This window comes from Phascolarctos cinereus, unplaced genomic scaffold (genome assembly GCF_003287225.1).
Source record: "Phascolarctos cinereus isolate Bilbo 61053 unplaced genomic scaffold, phaCin_HiC Scaffold_4;HRSCAF=312, whole genome shotgun sequence".
Lineage (NCBI taxonomy): Eukaryota > Metazoa > Chordata > Mammalia > Diprotodontia > Phascolarctidae > Phascolarctos > Phascolarctos cinereus.
This window is the reverse complement of record NW_027555847.1, coordinates 160,800,344-160,824,337: the sequence shown is the minus strand read 5'-3', so window position 1 is coordinate 160,824,337 and position 23,994 is coordinate 160,800,344. Positions and strand designations below refer to the sequence as shown.

The 23,994-nt window shown below is 41.0% G+C and overlaps 1 protein-coding gene across 1 annotated transcript; it reads left to right on the top strand.

The window, feature by feature from the left end:
* Nucleotides 1-1,757: 1,757 nt before the first annotated feature.
* Nucleotides 1,758-23,909, top strand: PLK1 (polo like kinase 1). The gene is made up of 10 exons (XM_020978638.2): nucleotides 1,758-2,443; nucleotides 2,944-3,112; nucleotides 3,985-4,129; nucleotides 5,416-5,509; nucleotides 10,434-10,653; nucleotides 21,265-21,420; nucleotides 21,935-22,012; nucleotides 22,447-22,601; nucleotides 22,847-23,029; nucleotides 23,330-23,909. The coding sequence occupies exons 1-10, from the start codon at nucleotides 2,015-2,017 to the stop codon at nucleotides 23,534-23,536; spliced, it is 1,836 nt and encodes a 611-aa protein (XP_020834297.1). The 5' UTR covers nucleotides 1,758-2,014; the 3' UTR covers nucleotides 23,537-23,909.
* The last annotated feature ends 85 nt before the right edge of the window (nucleotides 23,910-23,994 follow it).

Below are 23,994 nucleotides of genomic sequence, written 5' to 3'. Positions count from 1 at the left end.
GATGGGAAGCAATCTGATATAGGTTATACACGTGCAACATGTAAAACTTATTTCCATATTAGTCATTTTGTGGAAAAAATCTCGAACCACAAAAAGAAATGAAAGAAGGAAAGAAAGTTAAAAAATAGTATGCTTCAGTCTTTATCAGATGCCATCAGTTCTTTTTCTCAGAGTTCTTTGGGATTCCACGACACATTTTCCAGTCTAATTTGTATTAATGTTTTCTTCATCACTTTTTCAAAGTCTAGAAATCACAAAACAATAATGCTCTGATTCGTTGCAATTGCAGATTTCCTAGGTGTAAATGCTCACACAGAAAATTTGAAGTGGTTCTCTCTCTAGCAGATACGAGCTTGCTCCAGTACCTCACTGTTGAAATTATAAGTATATACTTGAAAATTTAAGGGGGGAGAAATCAGTAACAACCAGGGGGAATCAGAAAAGGTAGGAAGCAGCATCTGAACAGAGCCAAATTAAGGATTATAAAAGTCAGAGCTGAAGAGGCAGTGCAATCCAGGTATGCGGGATGAATTTATTTAATTGCCCATACAAAGGCACTGAGGACTGGAAATGGGACCCCAAGTCTGGGAAACAGTACATAGACCAACTGTACTGGACTCTAAAGTGCAGTAAGTTTGCAACATGGTGGTTATGAGGGATTTTTCTATATTCCATACCCAATCTTAGTTATTAGGGAGCCCCTGAAGGTTCTTAAACAAAGAGGCAACATTTTAAGAAGGACTTATGCAGGGGAGGGTTCAAAAGGTGTCAGGGGTTAGTGAAAGGACTGGAGTCCTGTCATACAAAGCTGAAATCAAGGAACTGGGGGATACTTAGAATAGCAAAGAAAAGGCTGGGGCAGGATGGGGGAGAAAAGCGAGTGGAAGGGAGAGGACAGGAAAGACTGTTGCCTACACGTATTTGAAGGACTGTGGTATCAAAAAGGATTTAACTTGTTCTGCTTGGCCCCAAAGGGCAGAACTAGGCCAGCCAGTGGAAGCTATGGAGAGGCAGATTTACTGCCCATCTTAGGAAAAACTTCCCAGCAAATAGAGCTATGCAAAAGTAGAACTTTTTTGCCTCTGGAGGTGGAGATAAATATATATGTATCTATATGTATGTATTTTGTTGTTCAGTCGTGTCTGACTCTTTGTGACCCCATTTGCGGTTTTCTTGGTAAAGATCCTGGAGTAGTTTGCCATTTCCTTTCTTGAGCTCATTTTATAGATGAGGAAACCGAGGCAAACAGGGTTAAGTGACTTGCTCGGGGTCACACAGATAAGTATCTGAGGGTAGATTACATGCATATATACACATACATACATACATATACATACACACATATACACACGCAAATATACTCGTATACATAGTCTTTAAGCAAAGACTGGGTGACCACTTGGTAACACTAAAAAGGAGACTCTTGCTCGGCTATGGATTGGACTGAACGATATACAGCTCCTAGACTGTTCCTGGCCGATCGTCGATTTCTTCCTAGGACAGTCACTGGGATCGATAGCTTCCCGTCTCGTTTCTCCATCCCTCCCCCCCCCCCCCCCCCCCGTGGCTGGCTCAGCCTCCAGGCTCCCCAGGACAACCAAACTTGTCAGCGCCCACCCGTTCGCTGCCAATAAAGTTTGTTGAACGCTGGGCTTGCCTTCGGAGGTGGGGCAGAGGCTAGGGGGTGGCGGAGGCGAGGGCTCTCCCATAGTGCCCCGCGGTGGGCGGGTTTGGATTTTAAATCGCTGCAGCCAATCGGCGGCGCGGACCGCTCGGTAACGTTCCCGGCGCTGGGTTTGAATTCTGGGCTATTTGCACTGACCCTGCAGCCGCGCCGCTTGGTGCTGGGCAGAGCGGAGCCGAGCCGAGCCCGAGCCAGAACCGAGCCGAGCCGGAGCCGCTGTACCGCACCCGGGCAGGTCCAGCCGGGAGAGAAGCAGCAGGAGGAGAACGGAGCGGCAGCCGGCAGAGCAGGGAGAGGCGCCGGGTCCGGTGGGGACGGGGCGGCGGCACCATGAGCGCGGCGCCCGCGAAGCTGCCCCTGCGGCAGCCCGGCGTGGGCTCCTCGGAGCCCCGGGGCAAGCCCGCCGTCGGCGGCGGGGCCGGAGCCGGCGGCGGCACCGCGACCGCCCCTCCTGCGGCCGCCCCGGAGATCCCCGAGGTGCTGGTGGACCCGCGCAGCCGGCGGCGCTATCTGCGGGGCCGTTTCCTGGGCAAGGGCGGCTTCGCCAAGTGCTTCGAGCTCTCGGACCTGGAGAGCAAGGAGGTGTTTGCGGGCAAGATAGTGCCCAAGTCTCTGCTGCTGAAGCCGCACCAGAAGGAGAAGATGTCCATGGAGATCAACATCCACAAGAGCCTGGTCCACCAGCACGTCGTCGGTTTCCACGGCTTCTTCGAGGACAGCGACTTCGTCTTCGTGGTGCTGGAGCTGTGCCGGAGGCGGGTGAGCACCCCCGGAGCTGGGGGGGCGGGGGGAGACGTTGGTGCCCCGGGTTGCTATCAGAGTGGTGGAGGGCCCCAGCTTCCCTAGAGGGCCTGCAGGAAGGAGATGGGGTGGGGGTGGGGCATGCTTTCTTTCCGATCTCCCCACCAAGCGGTCACCATAGAACCAGCGTGGGCACTTAGTGAGAGCCCAGGGGATTGGGGCCCGGCCGAGGGAAACCCAGAAACTGACCCAGGATTCCATCGTGTCCTCGAGTTCTCAAGTTCAAGGCCTCAATGGATGTCTGAATCTTCCAAGAGCCTTCAAGGCCTCGAGGCGAGGGGCGAGTGGGCCACCTGGGGAGTTCTTTCCTAAGCAGGATTTGGGTGGAGTGGCTCCCTGCCTGCTTCCCCCCAACCTCAAGGTTTGAATAGGGCCTGCACCCGCACGACCTCCTACCCCCCTAAGAAAGCCTGAGACCCTGTGACTTAGTGCCTGTCTCTTCTCCCTGCCTCCCACAGTCCCTGCTGGAGCTACATAAAAGAAGGAAAGCAGTGACTGAGCCTGAGGCCAGGTATTACCTTCGCCAGATTGTCCTAGGCTGTCAATATCTCCACGAAAATAAAGTTATTCACAGAGACCTCAAGTTGGGTAACCTCTTCCTCAATGATGACATGGAGGTGAAGATAGGTAAGACTGAGAAACCTCTAACCAGGCTGGGATTTTGTACAGCAAGAACAAGAACTTCATAAGTGGACTCAATTGCAGGATGAATATACTGTGTGGCTGTCCAGAACCCTCGAGCAAAAGTACCTGGGATTGAACCACCATCTTTCTGGGGGATTAGACTGAAATCTTTGGGACTGAAGCCTTTTCCACAAGCTAAAAGGCCTAGGACAGTTTTATAGGTTTCTGTTTAGCTTTGCAGTTAAGTAACTCCTTTTGGCTAAAGTTAAGTAGCTATGTTTAAATGCATCACCTCGTGGAAGTGAGCTGTGGATTGGGGAAGATTTAGTCCTAAAATGCTTGCAAAACGATGTTTGCCCAGAGTCATATTTCCCTTGCACAACTCCATGATTTTAAGAAGAGGAGGATAGGGGTGGCAGTTGGGAGGTGAGGGCAGCTGCAGGTTGGTAGCTGAAAGGATACTAGAAACAATCAACAAACCATGCTTTTCTTTGTTTCTCCTGTACAACAGAACTGGGGAACCAGGGGAAAAAAGACGTAGTCCTGGGTTTACTGTGGAACCAAAAGGAAATCTGGATCTTATTTCAAAAAAATTTGGAGACAGGCACCTATTATTCAAGAGAGGATATAACTCCCCCCACACACACACACACAGTGGGAATGAGGCAGCGGAGGTAATTCTCACAGGCTTTAGATTGCCCTAGTCTGGGGAGATGGGATAGAAGAAATTACATTTTATATTGTAGGCCACAGAGGGGCCAACTTTGTTGAAAGGGCCCCAGGCGGTTAGTTGCTAGAAGTGGACATCAGTAACAGCCTAAATGGGACTATGAGTCACCAATCTGGAATGATTTGCTTCCTAACTCTTATTACAGGGGACTTTGGATTAGCAACCAGAGTAGAATATGATGGCGAGCGGAAGAGGACCCTCTGCGGAACACCCAACTACATAGCCCCTGAGGTGCTAAGTAAGAAGGGCCACAGCTTTGAGGTGGATGTCTGGTCCATTGGGTGTATCATGTGAGTAGTGGCTTAACTCGGGTCTTTATCAGGAGCCCAAGAGACTTAGAATGACCAACAAAATCCTCCCTTTAAGAATAGGCAAGGACTGGCCTTCCTTTTTTATCTCTCTATTATCCTAAGGACTATTTTGTCTCATGGAAGAGAAGAATAGAAAGAAAGATGATTGAGGGAAGACGGGATTCCAGTGACAGTGAGACATTCAAGAACCCTGGGCTTTGGGGACAATGAGGAGGTGGGCAGGACAGATGGTAGGGTTGACTGTTGCTTTTAGGTGATTGTGGTAATCTCGAAAAAGATCCTTAGAGAGCAGGAGAAATGAAAGCTTGTTTCTCTTGATAATGGCATCCCACTGAGGGCCTCTCCCAACCAGTACCTAGTTCCCTCCCCTTTGCTGTTGGCTTGGCCTCGGAACCTGAAAGATATTTTTCTGGATCATTCACCCATCACACTTGCTTGCAAAAAATTGGCTTCACAAGTACAAAATGATGGCGGCATGGTTCCAAAGTTTGTTCGAAAAACCTCTCTCAGTATCTTAGTGGGGTGTAAGCTCAATATTAGTCACCAGTATAATATGCAGCCAAAATTAATGTGATCTTGGGCTGCATTTAGAGATAACAATTCCAGTCAATCAGTAAGGAAGAAGAAGGAAATCTTGCAATACTCAGAGTCCATCTGGAGTATTGTGTTTAGTTCTGGACAAAACCATTTAGAAATGACATTATTAATAAGCTAGAGGCTATCCAGGGGAAGGCAACCTGGACTGTGAAATGAAAGACCTTGAGTCCATGTAACATGAGGATCATTTGAAAGAATGGGGTGTGTTTAGCCTGGAGAAGAGAAGGGGAGCATGAGAGCTGACTTTTGAATTGTAAGGGGTGACATATGGAAAAGAATTGCTCCTCTTGTTTGACTTCAAAGGGAAGAATCAGGAACAATGCGTAGAAGTCTCAAAGAGGCAAATTTGTGCTTGATGTTAGAAAAATGTTTCCTTGAGTTGCCCAAAAGTAGAATGGATAGCTTTAGTAGGGAGTTAGTTACTCCTCACTAGAGATCATAGGACCGTAGGTTTAGAGCTGTTAGGAAAGGTTAAATAATTTGCCCAACTAATAAGTATCTGAGGTGGTGTTTGCACTCAAGTCCTCCTGACTTCAGGACCAGTGATCTCCCCAATTCTGGGTTTGTGTTTTATTATTGGTTGCTTGGGATTAATTTGCATTTGAATGGATCTGACTGCGAAGTCAAGCTCTCTTCCTTAGACACCACTTCCCTTCCTTATATTGCAGGTATACCTTATTGGTAGGCAAACCACCCTTTGAAACATCCTGCTTAAAGGAGACCTACATCAGGATCAAGAAAAATGAATACAGCATTCCTAAGGTAGGCTGAGCTTCCACAGTGAACATTCCATTGATTGCAGGTTCTTCTGAGAGAGCCACTGGGGCAAGAGCTCATGTGTCTAACATCTATCTCACAGAAATGTGAAGGCTACATACATCTTTCATGTATGAATGATCCCTTCCCGGTGGTAACCTTACCTCAGAGTTTTATCACTCCTTGCTTGTATGAGTGCACTAGCTTCTTTTTCTTTTTCTTTGTTTTGGCTAGACAGTGGGGTTAAGTGACTTGCCCAAAGTCACACAGCTAGTGAGTGTTATGTGTCTGAGGCTGTATTTGAACTCAGGTCCTCCTGAATCCAGGGCCAGTGCTGTATCCACTGCACCACCTAGCTGCCCCAGCACTAGCTTCTTAATAGGTTTCCCTGTGCCTGGTCTCTTTTCTGTCTAATCCGTTGTCTACACAGCTGCCAAATTGATATTTGGCATAGACTTAGCCATTTCACTTCCCTGTACAATAAGCTTTAGTAACTTCAAATTTCTTCTAGGATAAAATAGTAAGTCCATTGTTTGGAATTTTAAAGCCCTTCACAAGATAACCTTATTGCACATTACACTCCAAACTGACCTGTCTGCTGTTCCTATTTACAACAATGTTCCATTTCTTGTTGTGTCCATGTCTTTGCACAGGCTGTCTGTATCTGTCCCCCATACATTCTCTCCTCACCTCCACCACCTAGAATCCCTAGCTCAAGTGCTGCTTCCTATATGAAGTCAACCTTGATCTGCCCGGTGCTTGTGCTTTTCACTCTGGAAATTAACTAATTTTTATTTACATATATGTGTGTGTGTGTGTTTAAATTTACCTAGCTATGTTGTGGTTTTTCCTCTCAGTAGATTGTAAGCTCCTGTAGGGCAGAGACTAACAATGCCTGGCACATAGTAGGTGTTAAATAAATGGCTGTAAAATGAGTGAGTGGATGCTGTTATCTCTGTATGTGTGTGTGTGTGTGTGTGTGTATGTGTGTGTGTGTATACACATGTGTGTAGGTGCAAAAACATTTTGGGATTGAAGGAGGGCAGTTGGATAAGGGTATAGCTTTCAGAGTTCAGGTAGAAGTCTGGACCAGTTGCATAGATTTGGTTTTTAGTTCATTTATGTCTAAAAACCCATTTCTCAATTCTGTATTAATGTTTGTAATTATTTACAATTTATGATTGTTTACAACTATTTACAATTATTAGAAAAGGTTTTGAGGTTTCTCTCTCCCTCTGGACCCTGTTGTAAAATATAGTTGCATTAGTAGGGCAAACAATCTATATGTTCTTTAAATGATGACTCAGGAATGCTAGTATTCAGTTATGGGGAACTATAGGAAACACTCACTTTAAGCCTGAAGTGTAAGATTTCCTCTCTAAACCCTGAGGAGTCTGGAATTTTGAGGTCTTTTCAAGGCTTTGGGGGCACTAATTTGAAATGCTACTTAGAAGTAGCTACAAATAACTATCAACTAGGAATCCATATTTATTTTTTTTGGCTAGTAAATGTCAAGTGTCTGAGGCCAGATTTGAACTCAGGTCCTCCTGACTCCAGGGCTGGTGCTCTATCCACTGCACTACCTAGCTGCCCTGGAATCCATACTTCTAAAAACTTTTCTTAACTATGTACATCCAAAGTGTGAAATCAGATTTGCCCAAACCCTGGTGTAATTCAAAAATTTATTCTTTCCCCAACCCTACCCCCCTAAAAAACCATAAACATTTACTGAGATGAAAGCACCAAGTCACGTCTATAGATGTGAAAATAAGAGTTTTCTGGGGAAGTGGCATGTGCATATGGTAGTGATTTATGAGCAAACATTGGATAAACCTAACCAATACATTCATGTACCATTTCTCAGTGCAAGTCATCACTGTTTTTTAAAATTAATTAATTTTTAGTTTTCAGCATTTACTTTTATAAGATTTTGAGTTCTAAATTTTCCCCCCTCTTTTCCTCCCCCCTCCCCAAGACGGCATGCAATCTGATATAGGCTATACATGTACAATCAGATTAACATATTTCCACATTAGTCACCTTGTGAAAGAAGAATCAGAACAAAAAGGAAAAACCACAAGAAAGAAAAAAAATACAAAGAGCCAATGGTCTGCTTCAATCTGCATTCAGACTCCATAGTTCTTTCTCTGGTTGTGGATAGCACTTTCCATCATGATCTTTTGGAATTGGCAGGTCATTGCTGTTAATGTTGCTTATTCTCACCACGTATTTTTCACATCTCTGACATCCTGGCAGTCCATGATTTGTTAGCTGTATAGCATTAGCAAGTAGTACATTGGATGAGAGGGCTGAGCTTGGAGTCAGGTAGTGTAGACTTGGGTTCAAATCCTGATTTAGTCACCTTGGGCAAATCACTTAACTTTCTCAACCCAGTCTCTTCATCTGTTAAATGAGGAGGTTGAATTTGATGGCCTCTAAGGCCCCTTCAAGATCTAAATCTATGATCTTGGGAATTTTGATGTTGGAGACGATTTATCCCACCACTCACCCCCTCCATAGTGAGTAGTTGAGGATTATTGAAAGTAATCATATGGAAAATGCTATCCACATCCGGAGAAAGAACTGATAGAAGCTGAATGCAGATCAAAGCATACTATTTTCCCTTAATCTTTTTGGTAGTTTTTTCCTTTTGTTCTATTTCTTCTTATACAACATGACTAATATGGAAGTAAGTTTTACATGGTTGCACACATATACCCTGTATCAGATTGCTTACCTTCTTAGGGAGGTAGGGGGAGGGAGGGAGAATATTTAAAACACAAAATTTTATTTCAAAATGAATGTTAAGGAGGCAGCTAGGTGGCGCAGTGGATAGAGCACTGGTCCTGGAGTCAGGAGAGTCTGAGTTCGAATGTGGCCTCAGACACATAATACTCACTAGCTGTGTGACTCTGGGCAAGTCACTTAACCCCCAATTGCCTCACCAAAACAAACAAACAAAAAAATGAATGTTAAAAATTGTCTTCACATGCAATTGGAAAAAATAAAATACTATTTAAAAGAAATTTTTTTAAAAAATAAATGAAAGTAATCATGATTTCCTAAAGGCATTCTCTTTCTTTTGCTCAGTTGTGACCCATCTTTAGTACTTGTTCAAGAGATACATTGATATGTAATATATAACATTTCATAGGGTTTCTCAAAAGTCTTAATATGGTTTTGAGCTTTAATAGTTTGAAACTGCACTAAGACTTTAGGAGCACCCTGTGCATGTATGTATGTGTATATACATATACATACACACACACACACACACACACACACACACACACCACACACACACACGTTAATTTGTTAGTCATCAGTGGCAAACCCTAGAGTCTGGCCAGTATAGGTTTTCTATCTACTTTGTTTTTCCATTGTTGATGACCAGGAAAGCCTCTTTCATATTTATATATTTGCTTTGTATAAGGCATTGCATGAAGCATTAAGAGACACAAGGATGCCACACATACAAAAATATTTATAGCAGCTCTTTTTGTGGTGGCAAAGAATTGGAAATTGAGGGGATGCCCATTAATTGGGGAATGGCTGAACAAGTTGTGGTATATGAATGTAATGGAATACTGTTGTGCTATAAGAAATGATGAGTAGTCAAACTTCAGAAAAACCTGGAAAGACTTGTACGAATTGATGCTGAGTGAAGTGAGTAGAACCAGGAGAATTTTGTACACAGTAACAGCCATGTTATGCGATGACTAACATTGATAGACTTAACCCTTCTCAGCAATATGAGGATCTAAGACATCTCCAAAAGCCTCATGATGGAAAATGCTATCCACATCCAAAGAAAGAACTGTGGAGTTTGAATGCAGATCAAAGCATACTATTTGCTATTTTTTTTTCTTCTGTTGTGTTTTGTTTCCTCTTTCTGGTGGTTCCTCCTTTTTGGTTCTAATTCTTACTTACAACATGACTAATGTGAAAATATGTTTAATAGGAATGTATATCTATAGCTTATATGCGATTGCGTGCCATCTTGGGGAGGGATGAGGAGAAAAATTTAAAACTCAAAAGTTTATGGAAGTGATTGTTGACAAATAAAAATAAATTAATAAAAAAAAAAGAGACACAAGGATGAAAACACATTTGTGTGTCCTGAAATTTTAAAAAGGAATTCAGTGACAAAAATCTAAAGTCAAGTAAAGTATTTTTGTAACTACCCAAGAGCATTAGAAGAATAAACAGCTAGTTTGGAAGACTTGAGGTGTTCTGTGCTCAACTGCTTTTCAGTCTTCCCAGAGAACACACTGAAGTATTATTCTAGTGTGGGAGGGAATCTTATTCCCCGATTAGAGAGAAGTAGCCTAGGCTCTGTGTATTAGGAGCAGTGTTGTACTGGTGACCTAGACGGAATTGGTCCAGTTGTAGGTTGCCTACTACTGCTAACCCTCTAGGCATCGAGGTCTACGTGGAGTCAGCAAGACCTGAGTTCAAATCCTTCCGCAGACCCTCACTAGCTGTGTGACTTTTGGCAAGTCATTAACTTTTCTGGGCTTCAGTTTCTTCATCTGTAAAGAGGATTATAAGAGCATTTAATCCACAGGATTGTTGGGGGAATCAAGGGATCCGGACTAGACCTGTGATTTTGTATAGGGATCCCTATGTGAGGAGACTCTCCTTATCAATGCAGGTCAGCAGCTTCTCTGCAGCTTACGTCCTTGAGAGAGTGGCTTAGAGCAGTGGAGGTTAAGTGACTTACACATAGCCAGGTGTGTTGGGGCAGGACTCATGTCACGTTTTCTGGCTCCAGGGCCAGCTTTCTATCTACCATGCCAACACTGCCTCTGTGAGCTTCAAGTGAAATAATATATGTAAAGTTCTCTGAAAACTTTAAAGTGCTATGCAAATGTTAGCTGTTAATAGTTTTCACCTCTGATTCATAGTTGTCTTCTCCCTTGGGTTTTAGCACATCAACCCTGTGGCTGCCTCCCTCATCCAGAAGATGCTTCGATCTGACCCTGCCTCCCGCCCCACCATTAATGAGCTTCTCAATGACGAGTTCTTTTCTTCGGGCTACATCCCCTCCCGGCTTCCCACTACTTGTCTCACAATCCCACCAAGGTTCTCCATTGCACCCAACAGTGTGGAATCTGGAGGCCGGAAGCCTCTCACAGCTCTCAATAAAGGTACAGCTAAGTGGATAGGCGGACCTTGGGCCCTGGTGCCTTCTGGTCACCCAGTCCCTAGGGTGTTTGCTGCCTCTCAAAGAAGGTACTAGATGAATGAAGCCTTGAAAATGAACAGAACTGCTCAGCCCCACAGACCTTTTTTGTTTTTATGAACCCAGGCCCACCCTGACCCTCAAGGTGAGGTGTTTGAACAGGGCAGAGGTGGGGAACAGCTAATGTTGGCCAAATTATCCCTCTGCCCTTTCCAAGAAGAGGAGACTGGCCTGAGGTCAACCTTGAGGTGCAAGGCTGGCAGTTAGGTGGAAGATGGTACCTAGCTCAGCTGGCAGGGTTGCTATTGTACTACGGCATCTAAATTGGATTATTTATAATTAATTCCAGGTCCTATGGGGGATGTTTGCCTTCAGAATCACCTAGCCTGGAAGAGTCACTTTCCACTGACTCTAAGCCTGGGTAATTCAAACTGTCACTCACTGTTCAGGGGTAACAGCACAGTTAACCTGGAGAACTATAAAAATAAGAGTAAGTCACTGTTTTGAAGTGTAGCTAGTATGAAAGTGATGAAACTCCCCTTTCAAATTAAATTCTCTTGACAGTGTCATTAAGAAAAGATTATACATAACCACTTGTTGGGGAGTCATTAGAAAGGATTTCTATAAAGCAAGAGTTCCTAATGTTTTTGTATCATGGACCCCTTTGACAATCTAGTGAAGCCTATGGGCTCCATCTCAGAATAATATTTTTCAATGCATAAAGTAAAATACATGGGATTACAAAACAAATCAGTTATTTTGAAACACAGTCATCAAGATATTTTCTTGAAAAAAGTGCCACAGAGGGGAAGCTAGGTGGTGCAGTGGATAGAGCACCAGCCCTGAAGTCAGAAGGACCTGAGTTCAAATCCAGCCTCAGACCATCCACTTGACACTTAGTAGCTGTGTGACCCTGGGCAAGTCACTTAACCCCAATTGCCTAAAAAGAAAGAAAAAGAAAAAGAAAAAAATGTCACAGAGCCCAGGTTAGAAAAATATAGTTTGGACTAATTTGACCCCTAAGGGTTGTTCCAGCTACAGGTTGGTGAAAATCCTGTTTGGTTCAATAAGATACCTAGAATATTCTGTTACTAGGAATTATTAAGTGAAATGATTAAAGCAAAAATTAATTTCAGGTATGTAACATTCTTTACACCTTGAGAGTAGGGGAAGTACATACTACATTTTAACACAGTGATTTGACAGTTTTTTTGACCATCTTCTGGAGTGGCTATATCTGAACACTAAAACAGTTAGAGAGGGGGAGAGAATTTCTATCAGCTTGTACTATGATAGCAACTAATAGCAGAGTGACTTTATTTTAAAAGCTTCTTTAACTCACTTACATATAATATACAGGGTTAACAAGCTACATATCTGGTAGAATAGCTATTCAGGTCTAAGTTTCAGAGAAAGGAAGTGATTTTAAGGAAATCATCTTTTTCTGTGGCTGGAATTGGAGACCCTACCCCTTATTTTTTCCTTTAAATATTTCCCAATTACATGCAAAAAAAACATTTTAACACTCATTTTAAAAATTTTGAGTTTCAAATTATCTCCCTCCCTACCATCTCTCCCTTGTCCTTCAGAAGGCAAGCAATATAGATTATACATGTGAAGTTATGCAAAGCATGTTTCCATATCAGCCACGTTGCAAAAGAAAACACACAAAACAAATATATAGTAAGAAAAAGGTATGCTTCAGTCTGCATTCAGAGTTCATCATTGTCTTGATTAGAGTAGCTAAGCCTTTCTTTTTTATATATAATTATTTTTAGTTTTCAACATTTGCTTCCATAAGATTTTGAGTTAAATTTTTCTCTCCCTTCCTCTCCTCCCCCTTCCCCAAGATGGCATGTAATCTGATATAGGCCCTACTGGCTGCTTGTAATATTTTTTCTCCTTGACCTGGGAACTCTGGAATTTGGCTACAATATTCCTAGGAGTTTTCCTTTGGGGATCTCTTTCAGGAGGTGATCAGTGGATTCTTTCAATTTCTGTTTTGCCCTCTGGTTCTAAAATATCAGGGTAGTTTTCCTTGATAATTTCTTGAAAGATGACTTCTAGTCTCTTTTTTTGATCATGGCTTTCAGATAGTCCAATAATTTTTAAATTCTCTCTCCTGGATCTATTTTCCAGGTCAGTTGTTTTTCCAATAAGATATTTCACACTGTTTTCTATTTTTTCATTCTTTTGGTTTTGTTTTACAATGTCTTGATTTCTCATGAAGTCATTAGCTTCCAATTGCTCCATTCTAATTTTTAAGGAATTATTTTCTTCAGTGAGCTTTTGGACTTCTTTTTCCATTTGGCCAGTTCTGCTTTTTAAGGCATTCTTCTCCTCGTTGGCTTTTTGAACCTCTCTTGCCATTTGGGTTAATCTATTTTTTAAGGTGTTATTTTCTTCAGTATTTTTTTAGGTCTCCTTTAGCAAGCTGTTGACTTGTTTTTTCATGATTTTCTTGCATCACTCTCATTTTTCTTCCCAGTTTTTCCTCTACTTCTCTTAACTTGCTTCTCAAAAATCCTTTTTGAGCTCTTCCATGGCCTGGAACCAATTCATATTTTTCTTGGAGGCTCTGGATGTAGGAGCTTTGACTTTGTTGTCTTCTTCTGGTTGTATGTTTCGATCTTCTTTGTCACCAAAGAAAGATTCTATGGTCTGACTTTTTTTGCACAGTTTCCTCATGATCCCAGCTAATTACCTGAGTTATGAACTCTTTGTTAAGGTAGGGGTCTGCTCCCAGTGTGGAGAATGTACTGTCCCAGGCTTTGGGGGTTTTGTGCAGCTGATGTCAGAGATACTTCTAGGGACCTGTAAATTTTCAGTTCTTCCAAGGTGGTACAATCAGGGGCGAAGTGTTCCTGGCCTGTGCTTTGGTCTATGAGTGACCACAAGCACTCTTTTCTGCCTTGGAACCGTGAGGAGGATATTCTCTTCACCACCACTACAAGCTTCACCACACCAGCGCTCCTCCTTGCCCCAGGATTGCAATATAGGCCCTACTTATATATTCACATTAAGCATGTTTTCACATTAGTCATAATGTAAAGAAGAATTAGAACTAATGGGTGGAACTACGAGAAAGAAGAAACAAAACAAAAGGAGAGCAAATAGTATGCTTCCATCTGCATTTAGAATGCATAGTTCTTTCTCTGAATATGGATAGCAATTTCCATCGTGAGTCTTTTGGAGTTGTCTTAAGATTCTTGCATTTCTGTGAAGAGCCAAGTCTATCAGAGTCAGTCATCGCACAATGTGGGTATTATTGTGTACACTGTTCTTCTGGGTCTACTTATTTCACTCAGCATAAGTCCATTTAAGTCTTTCCAGGTTTTTCTGAAGTCAGTCTGTTCATCATTTCTTATAGCACAATAGTATTCCATTACATTCATATACCACAACTTGCTCAGCCATTCCCCAATTGATGGGCATCCTCTCAATTTCCAGTTCTTTGCCACCACAAAAAGAGCTGCTATAAATATTTTTGTACATGTGGGTCCTTTTCCCATTTTTATGATCTCTTTGGGATATAGTTCTAGAAGTGGTATTCCTGGGTCAAAGGGTATGCACAATTTTATAGCCCTTTGGGCATAGTTCCAAATTGCTCTCCAGAATGGTTGGATCAGTTCACAACTCCACCAACAATGCATTAGTGTTCCAATTTTCCCACATCTTGTCCAACATTTATTATTTTCCTGTTTTGTCATATTAGCTAATCTGATTGGTGTGAGGTGATACATCAGAGTTGTTTTGATTTGCATTTCTCTAATCAATAGTGATTTAGAACATTTTTTCATATGACTATAAATAGCTTTAATTTCTTCCTCTGAAAACTTCCTGTTCATGTCCTTTGACCATGTATCAATTGGGGAATGACTTGTATTCTTATGAATTTGACTCAGTTTTCTGTATATTTTAGAAGTGAGGCCTTTATTAGAGACACTGGCTGTAAAAATTGTTTCCCAGCTTTCTGCTTCCCTTCTAATCTTAGTTGCATTGGCTTTGTGTAAAAACTTTTCAATTTAGTGTAATCAAAGTCATCCATAATGTCCTCTGTCTTTTGTTTGGTCAGTAGCTAAGCCTTTCACAGTTGATCATCCTTACAATATTGCTGTCAGTGTGCACAACATTCTTCTGGGTCTACTCACTTCACTTTGCATCAGTTCACATAAGTCTTCCCAGGGTTTTTTTGGAATTATCCTGCTCGTCATTCCTACTAGCACAATAGTGTTTCATCACGATCATATACCATAGCTTGTTTAGCCATCACCCAATTGATGGGTATCCTATCACTTCTTAATTCTTTGCCATAAGAACATGATCTGCCATAAGTATTTATGTATAAATAGATCTTTTTCCCTTTTCTTTGCTCTCTTTGGGATGCAGATCTAGTAGTGGTATTGCTGGGTTAAAGGGTATGCACAATTTTAGAGCCCTTTGGGCATAGTTCCAAATTGTTCTCTAGAATTGTTGGGCTAGTTCATAATTCCACCAACAGTATATGAGTGTCCTGTTTTTTCCACAGCCCCTCCAATCATCTGTCATTTTCCTTTTCTATCATGTTAGTCAATCGGATAGGTGTGAGGTGGTATCTCAGAGTTGTTATAATTTACATTTCTCTAATCAGTGATTTAGAGCATTTTTTCGTGTGACTGTTGATCGCTCTGAAAACTGCCTTTGATTGTTTATCAACTAGGAAATGATCTTATTTTTATAAATTTGGCTCTGTCACCTATATATTGAAAAAAATAGGCCTTTATCAGAGAAATTTGCTATAAAAAATTTCCCTCAGTTTTCTTTTCTTTCTAATGTTTGCTGCATTAGTTTTATTTATGAAGACTTTTAAATTTAATGTAATCAAAATCATCCATTTTACATTGTGTGATACTTTTTCTCTTGTTTGGTCATAAATTCTTCCCTTATCCATAGATCTGAGGAGTACATTTTTCTTTGCTTCCCTAATTTACTTGTGCTATTACCCTTTATATTTAAATAATTTATCCATTTTGACCTGATTTTGTTATATGGTATGAAATGCTGGTCCATGCTTAGTTTCTGCCTAACTACTTCCCAGTTTTTCCTGTAATTTCTGTCAAATGGTGAGTTCTTACTCCAAAAGCTTGGATCTTTAGGTTTATCAAACATTGGATTACTACTGTGTATTGTGTACCTAATTGATTCCACTGATCCACCACTCTATTTCTTAGCCAGTACCAGATTGTTTTGATGATTACTGTTTTGTAATATAGTTTAAAATCTGGAACTGCTAGGCCACTTTTCCTTTACATTTTTTTCCGCTCATTCTCTTGATCTTCTTCTTCTTCTTCTTCTTCTTTTTTTTTGTTGAGCAATGGGGGTTAAATGACTTGCCCAGGGTCACACAGCTAGTAAGTGTTAAGTGTCTGAGGCCAGATTTGAACTCAGCTCTTCCTGAATCCAGGGCTGGTGCTCTATCCACTGTGCCACCTAGCTACCCCAATTCTCTTGATATTCTTGAACTTTTCTTCTTCCAGAATAATTTTGTTACTATTTTTTCTAGCTGTACAAAATAATTCTTTGTCTGTTTGCTTGGTTATGGCACTGAATAACTAAATTAATTAATGTAGTATTGTCAATTTTGTTATATTGGCTTGGCCTACCCATGAGCAATTAATATTTCTCCAGTTGTTTAGATCTGTTTTTATTTCTGTGAAAAGTGTTTTGTAACTGTGTTCAAATAATCCCTGGGTTTGTCTTGGCAGTTAAGACTCCAAAGTATTTTATGTTGTATATCATTATTTTAAATGGAATTTCTCTTTCTGTCTCTTGCTGTTGGGTTTTGTTGGTAGTGTATAGAAATACTGATGATTGATGTGGGTTTATTTTATATTCTGCAGCTTTGCTGAAGTTGGTCGTTTCAACAGTTGTTGATTAGTTGGTCTCTAGAGTTATTTAAGTATGCCATATGCCATCTATAGAGTGACAGTTTTGTTTTTTCATTGCCTATTGTTATTCCTTCAGTTTATTTTTCTTGTTTTATTGCTATAGCTAGCAGTTCTAGTATAATATTGAATATTAGTGGTGATAATGGACATCCTTGCTTCACTCCTGATCTCGATGAGAAAGCTTCAAGTTTATCTCCATGACAGAAAAAGCTTGTTCTTGCTTTTAAATAGGTACTACTTATCATTTTAAGAAAGGTTCCATTAATACCTATGCTGTCTAATATTTTTAACTGGAATGAGTGTTATACTTTGTCAAATGCTTTTTCTGCATTTATTGAAATAATCAATATGATTTTTGTTGTATTTACTATGGATATGGCCAGTTATACTAATAGTTTTCCTAATATTGAAGCAGCCCTGCATTCCTGGTATAAATCCCAAATGGTCATAGTATACGATTTTTGTTATATATTGCTGTAATCTCCTTATTTAAAATTTTCATACTGATATTCATTAAGGAAATTTGTCTATAATTTTCTTTCTCTGTTTTTCATCTCCGTGGTTTAGGTATCAAAACCACATTTGTGTCATAAAAGGAATTTGATAGGACTTCTCCTTATTTTTTAAATAGTTTATATATTGGGATTAACTATTTCTTAAGTGTTTGGTAGAATTCATTTGTAAATCCATCTGGTCCTGGGAATTTTTTCTTAGGCAGCTCATTGATGGTTTATTCAATTTCTTTTTCTAAGATAGCATTATTTAAATATTCAGTTTCTTCTGTTAATCTGGGCAGTTCATATTTTTGTAAATATTCCTATATTATCACTTAGATTGCCAATAAAACTGGCATATAATTGGGCAAAATAACTTGTAATAATTACTTTAATTTCATCTTTATTGTAGTGCATTGCTGGGTTTTGGTGTTTTTTTTTCCCATGAAATCAGCTCCTAGTTTTATTTTTTAGTTCGATGGTTTTCTTTCTTTCAATTTTATTAATTTCTCCTATAATTTTTCAAGATTTCCATTTTGGTGTTCAACTAGGGATTTTAAATTTGTTCTTTTTCTAGTTGTTTTAGTTGCATGCCCAGTTCATTAATCTTTTTCTATTTTACTGATGTAAGAGTTTAGAGATATAAATTTCTCCCTAGGAACAAATTTTTGAATGTCTTATTGTTATTCTCTTTGATGAAATTATTGTTTCTATGACTTGTTTGACCCACTCATTCTTTAGGAGTTGATTATTTAGTTTCCAATCAACTTTTAATTTCTGCTTCCATGGCCTTTTATTAAATGTAATTTTTATTGCATTATGGTCTGAAAAATTAATATTTTTGCTTTTCATTTTGATTGTGAGATTTTCAACATGGTTAATTTTTGTGAAGGTGGCATGTACGCCTGTGAAAAAGGTATATTCCTTACTATTACCATGCAGTTTTCTGTAAAGGTCTGTCATATCCAACTTTCCTAAGATTCTATCCATCTCCTTGACTTCTTTCTTACCTATTTTGTGGTTAGATTTATTTAGCTCTGAGAAGGGAAAGTTGAGGTCCACTACTAGTATAGTTTTATTGTCTATTTACTCCTGTGATTGATTTTTCCTTTCAGAATTTAGGTGCTATGCCATTTGGTGCATATATATTTAGTACTGATATTATCTCACTAAGATGTAGTTTCCCTGCTTATCCCCTTTAATTAATCTCTTTTTCCTTTTGCTTTGTCTGAGATCATGATCCACTACCCTTTTTTACTTCAGCTGATGCTTAATAGATCTTGCCCTAGCCTCTTATTTTAACTCTGTGTATTTCTCTTTCTTCCTTTTTTTAAGTAATGTTTTATTTTCCCCCAGTTACATGTAAAGACAGTTTTTAACATTCATTTAAAAAATTTTTTGAGTTCCAAATTTTCTTTCTCTCTCCCTCACCTCTCCCCTCTCTGAGACAGTAAGCAATTTGATATAGGTTATACGTGTTCAATCATGCAAAACATATTACCATATTAGTCATGTGGTGAAAGAAGACACAGACCCAATGGGGGGGAAAAACCCACAAAAAAAATACAGAACAGTGAAAAATAGTGTGCTTTGATTGGCATTCAGTTTCCATCAGTTCTTTCTCTGGAAGTGGATAGCATTTTTCATCATGTGTCTCTGTTTCAAGTGTATTTCTTGTAAATAACATATTGTTGGATTCTGGTTTCTAATCTGTTCTGCTATCCACTTCCATTTTATGGCTAAATTCATTCCATTCACATTCACAGTTATGATTATTAACTGTGTACTTTGTCTTATCCTTGTTATCCTTGTTTATCCTTTTTTCTCGTTTTATCATGTCTCTTTTCTCAAGTCTGATTTGATTCTGACCACTGCCTTCCTTTTCTGCCCTCCCTTTAATTGCCTCTTGTCCTCTTCCCCTCCTCCTTCTCTGTTGATTAAGATAGATTTTTCTTACCAATAAAGCATGTATATATCTCCCCTCTTTGAAACAATTTAGATGTGAGTGAGCTTCGAGTGTTGCGCCCCCCCCTTTCTCCTTTCACTCCAATGTAAGATCTATTCCTTGTGTACCTCTTTTATGTGAGATAATTTCCCCCAACTCATTTCTATACCCTCTTTCTATGTAGAATACCTCTAACTGCCCTAATAATGGTAAATTTCTTAGAAGGTACGTATTTCATCTTCCCATAGAGAAAGGTAAACAGTTTAACCTTATTGATTCCCTTATTTCTCTTTCATGTTTACCTTTTTACGCTTCTCTTGAGTCTTACACTTCAAAATCAGTTTTTCTGTTTGCTCCAGCCTTATCACTAGGAATGCTTGAAAATTTTCTATTTTATTAAATGCCTATTTTTTCCCTTGATGGATTGTACTCAGTTTTGCTGGACAGGTTATTTTTGGTTGTAATTCCAGCTTTTTTGCCTTCCATAATATCACATTCCAAGCCCTCTGCTCCTTTAATGTGGGAGCTGCTAAGTCTTGTATAATCCTGACTCTGGCTCCATGGCTGTTTGAAATATTTTTTCTTTGACCTGGGAGCTTTGGAATTTGGCTACATTATTACCAGGAATTTTCATTTTGGGCTATCTTTTAGGAAGTGATTGGTGGATTCTGTTTCATTTTCTGTTTTACCCTGTGGTTTGAGGATGTCAGTTGGGGCAGTTTTCCTTGACAATTTCTTGAAACTATGTTGTCTAGGCTCTTTATTTGATTATAACTTTCAGGTAATCCAATAATTTTTTTTTCCTTTTTGATGAGGCAGTCGGGGTTAAGTGACTTGCCCAGGGTCACAGAGCTAGTGTCATGTGTCTGAGGCCGGATTTGAACTCAGGTCCTCCTGACTCCAAGGCTGGAGCTTATCCACTGTGCCACTAGTTGCCCCTAATCCAATAACTCTTAAATTACCTCTTTGATTTATTTTCCAGGCCAATTATTTTTTCAGTGAGATATTTCACATTTTCTATTTTTTCATTCTTTGGACTTTGATTGTTTCTTGATGTCTCATGGAGTATTAGTTTCCACTTGCTCAATTTGATCTTTAAGGAATTATTTTCTTCAGTGAGCTTTTCTAGCTCTTTTTCTATTTGATCAGTTCTATGTTTTAAGAAGCTATTTTCATCAGTAAGCTTTCATATCCCTTTTTTCACTTGACCAATTTTGTTTTTTAAGATGTTATTTTAATACTTCTGTATTTTTTGGTGCCTCTTTTACCAAGCTGTTGTCTTTTCATAATTTTCTTCCTTTGCTTTCATTTTTTTACCTAATTTTTTCCTCTACCACTCATATTTGATTTTGAAAATAATTTTTTGGCTTTCCCCAGGAATTCTTTTTGGGCTTATGTCCAGTTCACATTTTTCTTTGTGGCTTTGCATGTAGCTCTTTTGGCTTCATTGTCTTCTGAACTCTTGTCTTAATCTTTCCTGTCCCTATAGTAGATTTTGGTGGTCAGGTTTTTTATTGTTGTTGCTTGCTTATTTTTCCACCCTATTTCTTGATTTGGAACTTAATGTTAGGCTTTATTCTGTGTGGGAGGAGGGGCACTGTCTCAAGCTTTAAGCTTTTTCAAACTGCTGTTTTCAGAGCTAGTTCTGAAGGTTTGGAAGTTTTCATTGTTTCCAAGGTGGTGTGATTATTTCTGGCTTGAAAATTCCTGAAGTTGCTGCTGCTTCTGTCACCACCATGTAGTCCCACCACTGGTGTTTCTTCCATGTGGGGTCTAGGTCAGCCTTATGTTACAGATCTTTCTTTTCAACCTCTTATGTTGTCTTGGGCTAGAAGAATGTCTCACTCTGATCTTTTGTTGACTCTGCCACTCCAGAGTTTGATTTGAGGCATTATTTTAAAGTTATTTGGAGGGGAATGTTAGGAGAACTCAGTTGAGCCTTCCGCCTTGGCCCCCCATTTTGTGAAAGAAGGAGGTCAAATGGATGCCTCCTGTTGGCATGCTGGGGGAGGTAAGGCTGAGAGGAACTTGGCCTTCTTTGCCTCCTGCTGTAGCCAGGAGTAGAGGGCAAAGATTGAGTGAAGCAGCAGCTTGTCCATATTGCCAGGCCTCATCTGAATCCTTTGGGTATTCTGAGAATGCCCAACTGTCTATTGAGCCTATTGCTAGTCTGGTAAACTCTTCTGTCCCCATTCTATTCTTCCCCCTAGGAATGGATAACCCTGCCCCTGAGCAGCCCCCTGAAAAAGAAGAAGCAATAGTTCAGGAACCAAATGGGCCTGCTGACTGCTACCTCTCTGATATGCTACAGCAGCTGCTCAGTGTCAATGCAGCAAAGCCTTCTGATCGGCGATTGGTGAGGCAAGGTGGGTCTTATCTGAAGGCACGATTTGGGTGCTGTAGTTTGGGAGAAAGGGAAGATTCCTTCCAGCTGCACCCCAACTTGCAGGGCTTTTTATTGTGTTTCCAAATTGGGAGGGAAAGGGAATTGATCTCCATTTGAAGGATTATAAGGTAGATGAAATATTGGACCTTCTTTTCTTTGGGTGCTTAGGATTGCATGGATGAAATTTAGGAGGCAGACTTTGCCTTTGTTATAAAGAGAACTTGGAATCTTTAAGCTGTCCGGTAATGAAAAGGGCTGCTGTAGGAGGTAGTGAGCTACTGCAAGTGGAATTATTCCAGCAGAGGCTGGGAAGCCACTTAGAAGGATGTTTTTAAAGGTATTCTTGTGTTGTCGGGGAAGGATTTAGACCAGAAGGTTTATAAATTCCCATTCACCTTTTTCTTGGGGGGATGTGTTTAATTGTTTTATTTTTTTTCCCATTCACCTTTTAAGATTCTGTGACTTAATAATTTAATATTCTGCTTTCCTTCCAGAGGAGGCAGAGGACCCTGCCTGCATTCCCATTTTCTGGGTCAGCAAATGGGTGGACTATTCAGACAAGTATGGCCTTGGTAGGTTCCAATCATATACTTCTTTTGGCTCACTCAGTCAGGGGTGGAAAGAAAGATCCTCATGTGTAAAAAACAGGGTTAGACTGGATGAATGTGAGGACTAGCTCCCTCAGAGTAGAATTTCCTGACTTGGCCTCACCTCCTCTCAGGCACTGCCATGCATTCTGGCCCAAAAGCTATTTCACTGAGTTGGGATGGGTTGATCCTGCATCCCAAATGGATGCTAGCTTTGACTGGGAGTGTCCCTCAGAGAGGGTCTTCCTCATATTCTACCACTGGGCTCATGCAGACTTGGGTGCCCCTGGATGGTCAGGTGGGCATTGTGTAAAAGCTTCCATAATGTCACATGGCACAGAGAGATGCCTGTAGAGTTCCATTGCTTAGTTATCAACCTAATCCGTATCTGCATCTGACCTACCACCTTTCCCACCTAGGATACCAGCTCTGTGATAACAGTGTGGGTGTGTTGTTCAATGACTCCACTCGGCTCATTCTGTATAATGATGGGGATAGTTTGCAATACATCGAGCAAAATGGCTCAGAATCCTACCTCACTGTGCGTTCCTATCCTTCCTCGCTGACCAAAAAGGTGAGGCCAAAAAATAGGCCGGCAGCTTCCCCAAAAGCTGCTGTGGCCTGAAACCACAGGGTTTGGCTGGGTTAAGAACTAGGAGGAGCGGTGAATAGTCTCGGGGAGATAGATGGCATTTTGTTTGGACTTTCTCATCGTTCCGCTATCTTCAAGGGAATTGTCCCCTCTAGCCCAGAAAGAACCTGGCGCTCCAGAGACTAGATTGTGGGATTTAAGCATCACTCCTTTCCTTCCTCCACTAGATTACTCTCCTCAAGTATTTCCGCAATTACATGAGTGAGCACTTGCTGAAGGCTGGTGCTAATATCACCCCAAGAGAAGGTGATGAGCTGGCTCGACTTCCCTACTTGCGTACCTGGTTCCGCACACGCAGTGCCATTATCCTACACCTCAGCAACGGCACTGTACAAATCAACTTTTTCCAGGTGAGCTCTCAAGTGTTGGGGTGGGTCGGGAGGTCCAGAAGAGGGGTGGTGTGCCACTACGAAGGCCCAGAGTGCGTGGAGGCACTATGGGTCTAGAGGCAAAGGATGTTAGTTTAAATCTTGGGCTCGTTTTCTCTACTCCTATGGCTATGATCAAATTGCTTAACTTCTCCAGGCCTCATTTTTCTCATCTATAAAGCAAGGTTTTTGGATTAGACATCTGGGGTCCTTTGCCAGCTCAAGAGTCATTGATCCTCCAAGCTCACATTTGGCTCTTGCCCTGTCTGCCTACCTTTCTAGGACCATACGAAGCTGATACTCTGCCCATTGATGGCGGCTGTGACGTACATTGATGAGAAGCGGGACTTCCGAACATACAAGCTCAGCCTTCTGGAAGAACATGGCTGCTGTAAGGAGCTGGCCAGCCGCCTGCGCTATGCACGTACCATGGTGGACAAATTGCTTAGTTCCAGGTCAGCCTCAGCCCGCCTTAAGTCTTCCACGTAGGCTGCCTGAGACTTTGTTTGCTTCTTAGCCTGGCCCCTTTTCTCCCCACAGGTGCTTGGGCCCTGAGCTCTGTGGATGACTCCCCCTGCCTCTGGCCTTATTTCTTAATGTGTCCTTGCCTGGCCTGGATGGATCTGTCCCCATCCCACCCCACCAAAAAAAGGAGAAACAAGAAAAAACTTGGAATAGTAACCTTGACTCCCTCCCTTCCCTGTCTTTGTGCTATTGGGGAGGGAAAGTTCATGTGTAACTTATTTGTACATGGTGGTGTGTCTTAGGACTCCTTGTTCTCCTCCTTGAACTGTACAGAAATTTTTTTAAAGGAACTCTGGCCCCTTTGGCTTTGTAAACATTAAACATTAATTTGCAAGTACTCAAGTTTTGTATGTAATGTGCTCCTGGGGTGTTAGGGCTGTCCCTGAGGATGTGTGTGTGTGTTGGGCAGGGTGGGGATAAAG

Excerpts from the sequence above, each read along its gene's own strand:
- PLK1 (XM_020978638.2), top strand. The coding sequence starts at position 2,015 with ATGAGCGCGGCGCCCGCGAAGCTGCCCCTGCGGCAGCCCGGCGTGGGC. Across the intron at positions 10,654-21,264 it reads TCTCACAGCTCTCAATAAAG|GAATGGATAACCCTGCCCCT; the intron begins GTACAGCTAAGT and ends TCTTCCCCCTAG. Across the intron at positions 22,013-22,446 it reads TTCAGACAAGTATGGCCTTG|GATACCAGCTCTGTGATAAC; the intron begins GTAGGTTCCAAT and ends TTTCCCACCTAG.